This window comes from Cavenderia fasciculata (assembly GCF_000203815.1).
Source record: "Cavenderia fasciculata unplaced genomic scaffold Scf_EUAJFUG02HR96I-5, whole genome shotgun sequence".
Lineage (NCBI taxonomy): Eukaryota > Evosea > Eumycetozoa > Acytosteliales > Cavenderiaceae > Cavenderia > Cavenderia fasciculata.
The window spans coordinates 444,310-460,235 of NW_004457624.1; the positions used below are offsets into that span (position 1 = coordinate 444,310).

Genomic DNA, 15,926 nt, shown 5'->3' on the forward strand with positions numbered 1-15,926 from the left:
ATAAACAATCCAAAAGGTACAAAAAGAATAGCTAAAAGACCAAATAAAAATAAATTTATAATATTATTTATCTCTTTGTTTTTAACAAAATTAAACTCTGGTTCTATATCCATCCCCCAAGTTAACTTTAAAAAAAAATATTTATAAATATATATAAATAATAAATAAAGAGGTGGTCGTAGTGGTGGTTCCTCTTTTTAGAAATACAAAAACCTATACTTTTAATTATTAACTTTTTAAAAGTCATTCATCTCTTGTTTAAAATTGGTTTATTATTATTATAAATGGTCAGATGAGATGATCATTTTATTTTAGTTGACTTGTTATTATTTGAGCGCGCGTGTGTTAATTATTATATTATTTATTATTTATTATTCAATACTTATTATTTATTTATTATTATTTATTTGATCTGAGATTATCTACCTAAATTTGCAAAGGTTGAACTTGCACCTGCACCAGATCCAAATACTTTGGAGGAACTTCCAAAAACAGATCCACTCTGTGGTTGTTGTCCAAAGGCAGAAGATTGACCAAATGCAGATGGTTGTTGTTGTCCAAATACACTGGATGATCCAAATGCAGGGGCTGGTGCTGTTGATCCAAATGCACTGGTTGGTGCAGCAGAGGGTTGTCCAAATGCTGATGGTTGTTGTTGTCCACCACCACCAAATGCACTAGTTGACCCAAATGCGCTGGTTGGTGCAGCAGAGGGTTGTCCAAATGCGCTTGTTGATCCAAATGCGCTTGTTGATCCAAATGCACTGGTCGATGGTGCAGCAGAGGGTTGTCCAAATGCTGATGGTTGTTGTTGTCCACCAAATGCACTGGCACCTCCAAATGCGGATGGTTGTTGTTGTTGTCCTCCACCTCCAAATACACTGGTTGGTGCAGAGGATTGTTGTTGTCCTCCAAATACACCGCCTGCTTGAGTTGTGGGTTGACTACCTCCACCAAATGCACTAGTTGACCCAAATGCACTTGTTGATCCAAATGATGCTGATGGGGTTGATGTCTGACTGCCAAACACAGATCCACTCTGTGGTTGTGGAGCAGGTTTACCAAATACACTTCCTTGTGAGGCTGCTGATGATGATTGTGCTCCAAATACTGATCCACCAAAAGCACCAGTTTGTTGTTGTCCAAATGGTGCACTCGATGTACTGCCAAATGCACTGGTTGGTTGTCCACCACCTCCAAATACACTAGTTCCAGCAGTTTGTGGTGGTTGTTGTTGTCCAAATACACTTGCTGTGCCTACTGCTGGTGCAGCAGAGGGTTGTCCAAATGCACTACCAAATACACTTGTGCCAGCAGCAGTTGGAGTTGGATTTCCAAATGCACTAGTAGTGGTTGGTTGTTGTTGTTGTCCTCCAAATATACCAGGTCCTGGGGTGGCAGCCACTGGTTGTTGACCAAATGGACCTACTGAAGGTGCAGCAGCAGCTGTGGTGGTTGCAGCAGGCTTACCAAATATTGATACACCAGCTGGAGGTTGTTGTCCAAATGGTGTTGATGCGGGTGGTTGTGCAGCTCCAAATGGTCCGCTCGTACTTGCAACAGAAGAAGTTGATGGTGGTAACCCAAATGGTGTAGTTGATGGTGTTGCTGATGTTGTTGTTGCTGCTGGCTTTGATCCACCAAATCCAAGATCACCAAATGAAATAGTTGCAGCAGATGTAGATACTGGTGGTTTATCACTGTTAAGACTCAACGATGGAAGAGCATCAGTCTTTGAAATGGCTGATGTCAAGTCTGATAATGTTAATGGTGATGATTCCTTTTCCTTTTCCTTGTTGGCAGTAGTGGTACCAAATAATGATGGTACTGTATCTGGTTTTGAATCTGTCAAGGTTGTAGTAGTAGTAGTTCCAAATAGCGATGGTTTTGATGGTTCTTCTGGTTTTTTTGTCTCTTCCTTTGGCTTTGATTCAACTAGGTCTGGTTTGGTGTCTGGTTTTGATTCATCTGGTTTTGGTGATACTTCAACCTTTGGTTCAGTAGATGATGGTTTTGGTGCAAACAATGATGGAGCAGCTGTAGATGAACCTCCAAATATCGATGAAGGTGGTTTAGTCTCTGCGGTGGTGGTGGTAGTGGTTGATGGGGATGTAGCTCCAAACAATGATGGTGGTTTTGTATCTGTAGTAGTGGCAGAAGCATCAGATGGTTTAACATCGAAAATTGGTGAGGTGGCACCTCCAAATAATGATGGCTTTGTTTCTGTGGTGGTGGCAGTGGCATCGGATGGTTTAACACCAAATATGGATGACGTGGGTCCTCCAAATAACGATGGTGGTGATGTTGCACCTCCAAATAATGATGGTGGTTTTGTCTCTGTAGTGGTAGCGGCGGCGGCTGTGGTGGTGGTAGTGGATGGTTTAGTATCAGTTAAAGTAGATGGGAATGAACTGGCTGTCTTATCTCCAAACAATGATGGTGGTTTTGTCTCTGCGGTAGTGGCACCTCCAAATAATGATGGCTTTGTTTCTGTGGTGGCATCGGGTGGTTTAACACCAAATATTGGTGAAGATGTAGCAACAGTTGCAGGGAATACAATGGATGGTGTGGATGATGGTTTGGTGGTTGTAGCTCCAGTGAGCGAAGAACTAAATGGAGATGTAGATGAAATAGTGGTGGTTCCCATTACAGGCTTACCAAACAATGGAGTAGATGATATTGGTTGAGATGGGAGCATTGACTTTTGACCAAACAAACCAGTATCAAGTTGACTATTTGCACCACCACCAATTCCAATACCAGAACCAAATGAATTTGTGTTAAATGTTGGTATAGAACTAGAAGCAGTATTTAAAGGTGATGTCTTGGGTGATGGACTTGATTTTTGTGTTGTTGTTGGTTGTGGAAGTGAAACAATTGGCATTCCAGATGGAATGTTATTATTAGAAGCTGGTGATTTCTTAGATGGTGGTTGATTATATGAACGATCATATTCTTGACCTTGTTGATCATCTTCATATTCTTCTTCTCCTTCTTGGTACTCTTCTTCCTCTTCATATTCTCCTCCTTCTTCTTCATATTCCTCTCCTTCATCTTCATAATCTTCCTCATATTCTTCTTCACCTTCTTCTTCTTCTTCTTCATATTCATCTTCATCATCATCATAAATTTCATCTTCAAAATGAATTGGAGTTCTCTTTGAAGCAGGATTGAATGAATATTTTGATGACTCGAATGCATCATAAGGTGTAATATTTAAATTAAACTCTTCACCACGTTGATTTCCCTTGTTGTTGGATGACGAAGACTCTAGTAGTAACAAGTCATCTGATGGTGGAGCAATTTGTTCTGATCTTGTGTATCTCTTGTGGATACCATACAATGGTTTGATCGTATGAACCTTTTTCTCTTTCAAACCCTTGATTAAAAGTTGGTATGCTTCAGTCTTGATTGGGTTGGTTGTAATCTTGATATTTGATAACTGCTTGTCCAACTGATTGACTGATTCATCATCACTATCACGATCATTTAGTTGTTTAAATTGTCGTTGTTGTTGTTCCTTTTCCTTTCTTTCCTTTTCTTCCAATGTCATTTTTTGTAAAAAGTATTCTCTCAACTTGTCTACATTATCATTTGATATCTTTCCATTACCCATATTATGACAACTACTCTTTCCACCAATACTACTACGTCCATACAATGATGAGGATGAAAGATTTGAATGTTGTCCAACATTTGTACGTTTCTTTAATCTATTTGATAGTGTTGATAGGATATCATGTTGTTTGGTGACAACTTGATTATGGTTATCAATGGTATGATAGACGAGTGATAAAAAGGCAGATGGTGTCATTGTGTTGAATTCACTAGTTGCATCTCTTTGAGTCTGTTCCAAATGCTCTTCGACACGACGGATGTCTGCAGACATTGAAACATATGATTTAGTGATACGCTCACGTGCTTCTTGGATCTCGGGGTCGAGTGGACGGTTGAGCAGCATTTGTTGGTAGTCTGGACGTCCGACATAATCAGTCAGCAATTCCAAATCAGTTGCCAATGCCAATGACTTAAAGTTGCTTGCTTTGGTGAGTTGTGCTTGCTTGCTCGTCTCTTCAATCGACTGCTTAAACTCGTCGAGTGTGTCAGCCAACACATCCACCTCTTTAGCAATACGTTCATAGTTGTAGAGACCATTATCGGCCACCGAGTTGACGTCGTCGATAATCTTGTCGGTAGCATCGACCGACTTGTTGACTCCACTCGATAGTTTTTCAAACGCCTCTATATTTTGTTTTATCTTTTTGGCCAACTCGTTTTGTGATGTGTATACAATCGATGACTTGTAACGACGAATACAGATTTGCAGCTTGTTTGATAGTTGGTGAGGAGCCTTTTGTTGTTTTTGTTTTGGTGGTGATACAATCGTCAATGCATTGGATTGTTTAGATGGAGTATCAATTGGTTTAAACATTGCTGAATGACCTTGACCTTGACCTTGACCCATTGCTGCTTCATATGATTTTGCAATCTTTTTTCCTGGTGGTTTTTGTACTTGTAATGAATTGGTATTGTTATGGTTAATTGGTGAAGATGTATTTTGATTTTGTGGTGAAGTCGTAGTATTATTATTATTATTATTATTATTGGCTGTGGGTGTAGTTTGAAGAGATTTAAATCCTCCATCAAAAACAGCAGCTGAAGTAGTTTGTTTGGTAGTTGAACCAAATAAATTGGATGGTTGAATAGCTGGAGGTGTAACTGCAGAAACAGTACCAGCAGGAGCAGCAGGTTTACCGAAAAATATAGATGATGGTGTTGGTGGTGAGGTTGTATTATTAAGTTGTGAAACACTGAAGTTGGTGGTGGTAGTAGGAGGAGAACCGCCAAATATTGGAGATTGTGAAGATGGTGGAGTTGCAAAGTTGATTGTAGATGATGTTCCAAATATGTTGGTTGGTGGCTGAGAGGAGGTGATAGTCGCCGTCTTGTTGGTTGTGGATGATGGTGGTGGTCCGAATATATTGGTTGGAGTAGGTAAACTCATAAAGGTTGGTGTAGTAGCTGTTGGTGTGCCAGGTAAAGCTGTTAATCCATTTCCAAATAAAGTGGTTGTTGCTGATCCTTTTGTTGATGATGTTGTTGGTGATGTCTGTGAAATTAAACTACCACCACCAAATAAAGTTGGCACTGGTGGTGACCCACTAGTAGCTGGATTACTAAACAATGATAATGGTGGTGACTGAACTACTGCTGATACTTTTGGGAGTGGTTTTGGAGATTGAATTAGATTGGGTGTAGATTTAATATCCAAATTGAATAGATTAAAACAATTGATATCCCAAGCAGTATCCAATATCAATACACATGGTACTGGAGATGTAAACGGTTCCTTTAAATTCAATCCATCTACGTTGGTTGGACTTTGATTAAAGCATCTAACTACTGACATGCCTGTAGGATACCGTTCTCTAGATATATCAGATCGACTATCATCATTTAAATTTAATGGTGTCCAACTTTTATCAACAATATTAAATAATTCAACTCCTGATCCATCATTTGATAATAAACATGCAGTTTTCCTTCAAAAACAAAAAGATAATATATTAATTATTAGTTTTAACTCTCCTCCTCTTTTCTATCTATCTCTCTCTCTCAAATATACATACCATTCAGCAATAAAATCTAAATGAAATGTATTTAAAGTTCCACGTGGCATTGCAACTGGATAATAAACTTGTGGAATTGGTGATAGGTTACTTTCATAAATATAAATCTCATTGTTTTCATATCCACTTTCTTCATCCTCATAATAATGATAATTCAATACAATAAAATCATTTATAAATTTAATATAATATGCTAAAAATTAAATCAAATGAAACAAATATAAATAAATACAATTTAATCAATCAAATATATATATACAATAATCATATTAATATAACTACATACTTGTAAATTCATCACCAATGCTTGGATGTTTGGGGATTGATCTAATTGTTTTAGAAGGATTATTTTGTGTAATTACGTGTACACTGCCATCGACGTTTGCCAAAAATATTTCGTCTGGTGTATTTCCTTTGTTCCAACATGCTATAGTATTCATTCAATTATAAATTAAAGAATTGAGTTAGTTTTGTTTAAATGTACATTGATTCATTGCTTTGTTGTTGATTTGATTCAATCATACCAGTAACAATAGGAGAGGATGTTTTCAAATGAGTGATATTATTTGCATCTAGTTTATCGTGGAGATACAATTCATTTTTCTGAGTGACGATCAATAGTTGATAACCGTCTTTCTTCCATTCGATAGTATTTATATTTGAGTCTCCAAATTTACTCGATTCAATCTTGACCAATGGTTGTTGTGTTTTATTCTAAATATGTAAATAATATTACATGTTAGTATTATGTGTTGTGTGTGTTTGTTGTAATAGTTAGTTTTATTTATACTTACATTTGAAATGATATCTACAATTGAATAAATCATTAATGATTTATTGAAAGCTACAGCTAGATACAAGTCATCGTGTGACAATGATAATGTAACTTTGCAATTCTTGTCATTGACTGGGATAAGAGGTGCTTGGATAGTTGCAACAAATAAATCTTTGTTGTTATGAGATGATGATATGTCTACTGCTCCATTTTTCGATGGTTTATTTGTAGTTGATAATAGTGATTTGAGAAGAGTGTCTACTTTTAGAACGACAATCGATCCCTTATTATTCACTACAAACACGTAACCGTATACGTTGGATACTGTTAAAAGTGAAGAGTCTTCACTCAACTTGCAATGTTGTTGTTCATCGTCGACACCTCCTCTACACCAATCGATACATCTAACATTCTCTCGTACATCTTGAAATCGAATGTTTGGTGCATCTAAAGGTTCAAGTTCAATCATATCACCCATTCTATACTATAAAAACTACTCTATCCTCTTCCTCTTTTTAATATTATATCTATGTATTTGTATGTATATAGATAGTACTATGTATGATATATATGTATATCGAATATGAATAATGAATGTTCACAACAAACAATCGATTGATCTGTGAAACAAAAACTTTTTTCATGAACAGACTGTGAGTACTTGGGAAAATTCTTTTACAATTTAGAAGGATATTCTATATTCCCTGTATTAATTTATTAATTTATTCTTCTCTTTCTATTTGGAGTATTATCCATTAGGGATGAAGCTGGAACCTCCCTAACTATCCTTGCATCATATGGACCTAAGTAACAAAAAATGATAGATATATTTTAATTAGTATGAGGGATCAAGGTCGATCGGGATGGATACTTACACCAAAAACAATTGGTAAATAATAGTTCACAAATAGTTGGAAGATTCTCTTCAGTGTAGAATATAGGTGCATCACATTGCCCAAGTGCAACATGATAGAAATCAAGGTATTCCTTTTTAAAAAGAAAATAATTAACAATATTATTATTGATATTGTTGATAATGATTAACTTACAGGTGCCAAGTGGAATGACCATAATGGATTATAACTGACTGTAGTTGGGATAATTCGCCCCTATTTAATTTGAATGAAAAGGATTTGGTATATTGGATTAGTTTATTTAAATTATTAATCATATGATTTATCAATCAATCTATTAATCTTACAGCAACATATAATTTAGGGACACGTCCAGCTAGATAATCTCTACCAGTTTGAATGGAATCATTATTTGTTATTTTGATGATGAAATCCTTTCCTCGAGTTGTTTTATCTGCCATTACAAAATAGGCTACTTCATCACCTGCAACACATATGTGATTGATCAATGTCATTGATACCAATATTATTACTACGATCAACTTGAAATTTATCATTCTTATTATTATTATTAATTTTTAAAGAAGAGAATATTAAATGATAACAATAATGATTTAAAACAGAAGAAGAGGAACGCATTAGTAGTAGTAGTAGTAATAGTATCATCAAAAAAGAATTTACGGGGTGTAAATTAATATTGATATTACTGACTCCCACACCCCTTTTCATTGCAGTGATGTTGAGTGAGTGACTGATCAGCCAGGTCGCCATGTTTGATGTTTGAGTGTGGGCATAAGATTAGAGTGAGTGTCAAGATATTATCATTATCATTGTAGCAAGTAGTTGAGTTGTGATGATCTTCTTAGTTTTGAGATGATTATTATTATTATGATTATGATTATAAATATATGAAGTACAATTTGTTTATTTTGGTTGGTGTTATTATATTCGCTGTTGTTGTTGTTAATTATCCCACAAGAATAACATTCCAACAAATGATTCGTATTGGATGTAACCTGAATTGCTTGGATCAGCTTCATAAATAAGTTCTTCAATCTAATTGTAGTAATAGTAATAGATTCATCATGAATGAAAATGAATAAGTAACTTGTGTTTCTTTCTGTCTGCTGTGTGTATCTATCAAACCAAACGACATACCTCATCTTGTGGCATCATATCACCAAGTTCATTTAAAACCTTTCTCAAATAATCGACTGTAACATATCCATTTCCATCACGATCAAATACCTTGAATGCTTCGATGACTTGTGCCTATATAGTTAATATCAAGTTTTGTTTGTTAGATTATGGTCTAGGTATCTGTCTGTCTGTCTATCTTATCTATATTTACTCTAGTGTTGATATGATTCATTTTCTAGTTTGTGTGATTATATAATGTTACAACAATGAATAATAATAAATAAATAAATAAATAAATAAGGATAAATAGATAATAAATTGGACCTGTTTCTGTCTGTTTGTGATGGAACAAGCAAGAAAGAAAGCTATAAAAAAAAATCCATTTTTCAAATAATTTCAAGGGGCACGACAGCTTTATCTTTTTGGAAGTTCATTTTTGCATCTCTTTAAAATACAAGTTGTTAGTACTTACTTACTATCTCTCTCTCTTGTGCCATAACATGTTTAATCTAGATGGAGCATTAACAACCAAATCACATAAACAAAAGAATATACAACGACAGACCATTACAAACATACGAATACTACGAAACAACACTGCCATCAAACTAGATGCTCAAATCAAAGCTGACCATCAATCAGATAAACTACAATTAAAAGTATGTATGAATGAATGAATGGTGATGATGTGCACTTATTGTAGACTTGCTTACTAATATATGCGTATACTGTTAATCATTCTAGAATAGACTATTACCAATTTCATTATCATTTCATCAAATCTTTCTAAACAACAATGATAATAATAATGACTTTGAATTGGACTTGAATCATATCTTATCATCTGAAAGATTTATCAATTCAATTATCAATCCTCTAAAACAACTACTTATTCTTATTAATAACAGTGGTAGAATACAAGACTTTAAAAGAGAAAGAATAATTACTAAATTCCTATTTAAAAATACAACTTATTATAAAGATCATAAAGGTATGTACATTTGAATAGTATATCAATTGATTATTAGTACTAATAATGAATATTGTAATTAGATAAAATATACAATAGAAAAGATGAATTGGAAAAGAAATGGGAAAAGGGAAATATTACACATTCCTTTCAAATTGGTGATTATGATTTGAGGATACCAATACCTCTATTATTTTATATCGTCGATCAAATTGGAACTACTAGTGCTTTGATAGACTACATGTTTCATTCAAAAAAGGTTGGAGTGTTTAATAGCGATAGTGAATTTATCGATCAATATTCATTTATTCAAGAGTCTATTCAATCTATAGATTCTCTAATTGAATCAAATAGGGTAAATGAATCAATTATTCAAACAATACTAAATACTTTATATCATTGTTTTACATCTCAAAGAATATCATCGACAACTGAGAAATCAATCTCTCCTCTACTCATCGCTACACTTAAATATTCAAAATATATTATTGGTAAATATAAAATGAAAATATTTAATTGATTCATTCATACAAATATTAATATTATTTTATATATATGTATGTAGATAAAAATACAAGGTTTTCAATTATATTTAATTATTTGGAATATTTAGTAATGAATTATCAACAAATAGCTAAAACAGTTGATTCAAGAGACCAATATATCAACTCTTTAGTTTTATTTTATAATTTAATCTTTAATGGTGATTGGGTTGGAAAAGAAGAAGGAAAGGAAGAGACAACAGATCCATTACAATATCTATCACATCAATTAATTTCAAATATCAAACAATTACAAACTATTATATCAAATGAAAAATTCCTTAATCGTAACTATTCATTCTAAAAAACATAAACAAAACAGAGTCAAGATTAGTTAAAACTAACTAATATTATATCATTTATTATAGCTATAATAGGATTATTAAATTTTAAATTATATTCTTTTATTAACAACTATAACAACAATATTGACCAACAACCTAAAAAGAGTAAAGATTCTTCTTCTTCTTCTTCTTCTTTGTCATTGGAAACAATATTAAATGGAAATGAATGTTATCAATGGATTAAACAACAACAACAACAAAATAATAGAAAAGAAAAAGATATTCTAATTAGAATATCAGAAATGGAATCATTCAACTTTATTGAAATTATTAAACAATATTCAGAAATCAAGCCATCATTGTTTATTTCAACTTTAAAAAAGGATGGGGATAGTTACTTTTTATTCTTGGTTAAATCATTACGACATCAACAACCATTGACATCAACCAACACAATTGATCAATCAGCTTTATTATCATTGATTTATGTTCCATATCATCTTTACGCTGTCACTAATCAAACCAAAAACTCTATTAACCAATATTATCAATTCATTCAAATGTATGTATCACAAAAACAAAAGAGATAAGAAAAGTATCAATCATTTATTAAATCATTTTCATTTTTTTAGATGGTACAAAGTATTAGATGAAAATAATATATTAAATTTAGAAAATGATATATTTAAATTAAAAGGAATACCAGAATCATTTTTCATAACATTTATTTATTTATGTTTTGTAAATAATCAACAAAAAGAAAAAGAAGAAGAACAAAATGTGATGATGATGAAAATAGTAAACCGATTTTCAGAGTTGAATTTAGGATTATTTAAAAAACATTTAAATCAAACTTCAAAAAGATCATTTATGACAAGACTATATAATATTATCAACCAACTAGATATATCTTCAATCATCTTTTCAATACTTTTAAAATCATATGAATCATCTCTTCAACAAGGATCAATTCAATCAATGATATCAAAATGTTTAAATCGTCTTACTGTTGGTGGTGGTAGTGACAGTTTAACCGATCAAGATGAAGAATTACAATCAAATCTAATTCAAGATTTACAATTGGTAAGATCGATCGATCGATATATATAAATCATACATACATTTATTAACTTTTTTTTTAATTTTAATTTTTAGATTACATTTATTGATTGTAACAAAGTATTAGAGAGACTTTTAAAAAGTGCGCTAACCAATAAGAATCAACAACAATTTATGGCCAATATTATAGTTAATCATCTTGGATCATTTATACCTGGTGACATGATGGATATTATTGTCAAAAATCTATTCAATGTTTTAAACTCTTTAAAAGATACTGTCGAGCCACAAACCATCACCAATCTAATTCAATTTATTGAATCTCTTTTAGAACAAGTATCACAAAACTCACAATTTATGAGAGATCGATTACTCGTATCACTTCAATTGAATTTAATTATCCCATCTTTGTCTATAATCTCTACCATTCTTCAAAAGATTATATTGGATATTGAATATTTATTATTATCAAAATATATTATAAATTTAAATGATAGTGGTAAGTAAACTTCAAAAAAAATATTAATTTAATAGTAGTTTGATAACTAACAAATAATATTTTTTTTTTTTCAGATATGACATTAGAATTGGTATTAAAGAAATTGGTAGATGTATTTAATTCAATATTATATTATATGGAACCAAATCAATTGGAAATATTCTATAATATTTGTAAATTGATTGGTACTCTATTGACAAGAGGAAATCAAATCGATGACAATAGAACCAAAGAATTAATTGGATCATTTGAAACAAAGGTTAATTGGAAACTATTTATTAGATTAAAACATTATTTTAATCAACCTATTGAATTTAAGAAAAAGAACCAACAACAACAAAGTTTAACAACTATATCATCATCATCGCAGTTGTTACCATCCATTTCAACATTATTAAAACAACCAGTAGTAGGAGGAGATGAAATGGAATTCCCTTTGGATTTAATCATCACCTTTAATTTCATAGATTTATGTTTTATTTTACCAAATCATATTGAAATGCTCATACAAGTATGTTGTATTTAAGCTTTATATATATATAGTTTCACTAATAATTTTATTTTTTTAGGAATTAATAGAAAATATTGATATTGGAACAATTAAATTTGGATTTGAAAGAGTATTATTATTTTGTTTGGCCATTTCATTACCATATAATCCACCATCCCATTATACTATATTGGTTGATCATTTATTGCCACATTTGATAAAGAATAATATAGTATCGTCGAGTGATACATCAACATTATTATTTAGAATCATTATATCGAGTCATCAAATATTCAATCAATACCAACACAACAATGACAATGACACAATTGACAGTACTGAACAGCAGACATTATTTTCATTTTACAAGAATATTTCAAATCAACTTAGACGAATGATTACAAGTACAACAAATGATAATGACAGTTATTTACATCATTTAAAAATGTGTATTCGTGTTGTTGATCAACTCCAAGACCAACAAGATTACAGTGAACTATTTTATATGTTTGGATTATCGATTTTAGAAAAAATACAACCTCCTCTTTCAAAACATCATCAATCTATTACAAACAAATGTATAGAAACTTTACAACTCATTAAAAACTCTAGTGACACCAACAATCCAAATAATACAAAACAAATGGTATTACTTAATAAATTAAATGGATTATTGTTGGAATAATAAATGAATTAATTTCCAAAAAGAAAAAAAATCGATATATTTAGTTTATTATTTGTTTTGTTGTTTTGAATTTGTACATTTGTTATTATTATTATTATTAAATAAAAGTTGAGGGTAAATAATACTATTATTATTATTATTATTATTATGATGGGTTATTGAATTGAACAACTACCTCTTTTTTCATCACCAAGTTCGGTGGCTGACCCGGCTGGTATTCCACCACCAACCGCATTTCCATTATTATTATTGTTATCGATTAAACTATTACTATTATAATTATTAAAAGCATTGAAAAATATTAAATTGTAATAATTATTTTTGTTTCCATTATTATTTGTAGTATTACTATTACTATTATTATTGTTTGTATTATTATTAGTGTTATTATTATTATTTAGAGTTTGTTGTTTTCTTGGAGTAGTATTTAAACTAGTACCTCCGGCTGTATAAATATTACCAAGTGAAGCTGCTAAAAGAGGTGATACACCACGCCCACTTAGACTATTATCAGGTGTAACATAGATTTCATTATCCTCTTCATCATCTTCAACCCATGGGTCATCTACGTCATTATCATTGACAATGTTGATTGCTCTACTCGCTCTACTACCACCGCCACTACTACTATTCCCATTGTTGGATGGACTATTATTAATACTATCGGAATGATCACTGCCCCCGACAGTAATAGTAGGGGTGACAGTTTTTGGTGAAATGGTTGTAGAGTCTGATAATAGATCCATGCTAGCATCCAATTGTAATGATTGTGATAGGTTATGTGCAGCCACCTTGTCTCTTAAAAACTTGAGTGTGTCGTCTGTCAACACAATGTCTTTGGCAATACGAACCATTTCCAAAGTATTTACCTTTGGTGCCATTGTTCGAATGACTTCAAAGAATCGTGTTAAATTGGCACCCAATAAATTACCTTGTAACATTTGTAATAATGATAATGATAATTTAAATAATGAATCTATTCCTAATCCATTAGCTCCCCACAAGAAATAATCCTAAAAACAAAAAAGTTTAAGTATAACAATATTCTTTGTTTGTTTTGTTTAGTTTGTTTTTGCATACCCAAATAATAACTACAGATTCGATTGGCATAATATATACAAAAATAGTACTCCACCATGCAGGAATGAACATGTATGGTTTGATACTTTCATTGGTAAGATGTTCATGTAGGACTGGTAACTGTGCCATTAATTCAGATTCAAACATTTTCAAGTATGATGGTAATAATGTATTATTTTTTCTAAAGAAATGGTTCATCTAAACAAACAATTAATTAATATTACTATTATTTAATATTTATAAATATATATTACATACACCATGATTTCTAATTAAAAGATCCATCATCCAAAATGAATCCAATTCATCATAATAACATAATAGAATTAAAGCAAGGTAATTCATACCTTGTGTATATTGTACCTCTGGATTATAGATGGCGTATGCCTTGAGTACATTATACAAAGTTTGTCTGTTTCCTTGTTGTCTTTCAATCATTTTCTTTTTATATGCCGGTGATGGGAATGTTCTAACTGCATCAGTAGCAACATCATTTTCAATTTCCTCATCTTTTCTATTTAAATAATCCTAAATAAAATATATAAATGTAAATTGTAAATATATTATATTATATATCATATTATATATATCATATTTGTATATATGTATTTCATACCATATAAACATCATTACTAGACTCTATATTTGGATGTAATGTATCCATTTTAGATTTAACCATTCCATCCAATTCAATCATTGATCTCCAAATGTCAGCACGTTGGTGTTCTGGTAGTTCCATTTTAGTTCTAAAGTATTTTTCCACCTTGTTTTTGATTGACATCTTTTTTGTCATTTGTTTATCTGGGTATGGCCATTTATAAAGATAATGATCCCATGGATGTGATATACTATCCGTTTCCATAATATCCATTATTTCTTCTTTTTTCTTTTTCTTTCTTTCCTTCTTTATTTCTTTAAAATATTTGTTTAATATTTAACTTTTTCTATCTTTTTCTTCTCTTGTTATCTTCTTGATTTATAAATGATATCAAAACAAAAACAAAACAAAGAACAGTGATTACTCGCAAATAAACGAGAGTCGATAAACCATGTTCTTCAATCAATCACGATTGGTTATATGATGTTGGTTGTTTTGTTTTGGTTTGTTGTTTTACTCGTTATCGCTATTCCCTTCACTCTTATTGTATTAATAGTACTAGTCTGTCAAGTAGTAGTAGTAGTAGTAGTAGTAGTGTAATGTAGTAGTAAACTTATTGACTTTGAGAGGGGAGGGGTGGTGGTGGTAGTGATAGTGATGTGATAGATATGTTGTTATCGAAACACAGTTGGTTTGTTGTAAGAAAGTACTAGTAGTCGTGGTAGTGTGTATGATGAATGTTAAAAAGAAACACACACTCTGTTGAAGGATGAAGTTGAAGGTGAGGGAGTAGGTGAGTTGAATTCGAAAAGAAGAAAATAATACTGGGTGTGTTTGTTGTGGACTGCAAAAAAAGTGTAAAGAGAGGGTTGTTGTGACCTCAAATTTCAGCAAGTGATCTAAAAAAAAAACTTGTTTTCACGCGCAAAGGCACTGAGCTGACAGTCTTTTAAAAGATGTCGCTCGTAATCAAATTAAAATGAATCTTTATTTTGATTTTATTCATTCATTGATTGTTGCGACCAAAGCTTTGAAAAACAAGTAAAAGTAACCTAGCTAACTAGATAATCAAAGACAATCAAGTTAAATTCTATTCAATTCAAGAGTGAGAAAGACAGATGAAGATGACAGCTAGATATGTTACAAAAGAGAGAGAGATAAAGTAGAAGTTGAGAGTGAGAGATGAGAGAGAGAAAGAAAAGGAAGTCACTCTTTCATAAATTATACCCAAACCAAGTAAATATCCTTTTATAGTATTACTGTGACGCGACTTGAGAAACAAGTATCATAATGAATTGCCGGGTGGGTCTCTCTCTTCAC

The 15,926-nt window shown here is 31.9% G+C and overlaps 5 protein-coding genes across 5 annotated transcripts; 1 reads left to right on the forward strand and 4 right to left on the reverse strand.

Annotated features, from left to right (window-relative positions):
* Positions 1-90: 90 nt before the first annotated feature.
* DFA_11186 (uncharacterized protein) lies at positions 91-6,883 on the reverse strand (the record flags this gene model as incomplete). Its single annotated transcript, XM_004350079.1, has 6 exons — positions 91-125; positions 427-5,543; positions 5,631-5,823; positions 5,917-6,057; positions 6,155-6,344; positions 6,425-6,883. The coding sequence occupies 6 exons, from the start codon at positions 6,881-6,883 to the stop codon at positions 91-93; spliced, it is 6,135 nt and encodes a 2,044-aa protein (XP_004350129.1).
* A 239-nt stretch (positions 6,884-7,122) lies between these two features.
* On the reverse strand, positions 7,123-7,898 carry DFA_11187 (uncharacterized protein; the record flags this gene model as incomplete). The annotated part of the gene is made up of 5 exons (XM_004350080.1): positions 7,123-7,208; positions 7,281-7,392; positions 7,455-7,514; positions 7,607-7,743; positions 7,781-7,898. The coding sequence occupies 5 exons, from the start codon at positions 7,896-7,898 to the stop codon at positions 7,123-7,125; spliced, it is 513 nt and encodes a 170-aa protein (XP_004350130.1).
* A 324-nt stretch (positions 7,899-8,222) lies between these two features.
* On the reverse strand, positions 8,223-8,631 carry DFA_11188 (calcium-binding EF-hand domain-containing protein; the record flags this gene model as incomplete). Its single annotated transcript, XM_004350081.1, has 3 exons — positions 8,223-8,315; positions 8,418-8,531; positions 8,611-8,631. The coding sequence occupies 3 exons, from the start codon at positions 8,629-8,631 to the stop codon at positions 8,223-8,225; spliced, it is 228 nt and encodes a 75-aa protein (XP_004350131.1).
* Positions 8,632-8,899: 268 nt separating this feature from the next.
* Positions 8,900-12,928, forward strand: DFA_11189 (uncharacterized protein; the record flags this gene model as incomplete). Its single annotated transcript, XM_004350082.1, has 9 exons — positions 8,900-9,058; positions 9,144-9,390; positions 9,702-9,860; positions 9,935-10,198; positions 10,280-10,757; positions 10,828-11,278; positions 11,351-11,753; positions 11,828-12,264; positions 12,323-12,928. 9 exons carry the CDS (start codon positions 8,900-8,902, stop codon positions 12,926-12,928), a joined length of 3,204 nt encoding a protein of 1,067 aa, XP_004350132.1.
* A 155-nt stretch (positions 12,929-13,083) lies between these two features.
* DFA_11190 (RabGAP/TBC domain-containing protein) lies at positions 13,084-14,879 on the reverse strand (the record flags this gene model as incomplete). The annotated part of the gene is made up of 4 exons (XM_004350083.1): positions 13,084-13,941; positions 14,009-14,206; positions 14,267-14,536; positions 14,625-14,879. 4 exons carry the CDS (start codon positions 14,877-14,879, stop codon positions 13,084-13,086), a joined length of 1,581 nt encoding a protein of 526 aa, XP_004350133.1.
* Positions 14,880-15,926: the final 1,047 nt, after the last annotated feature.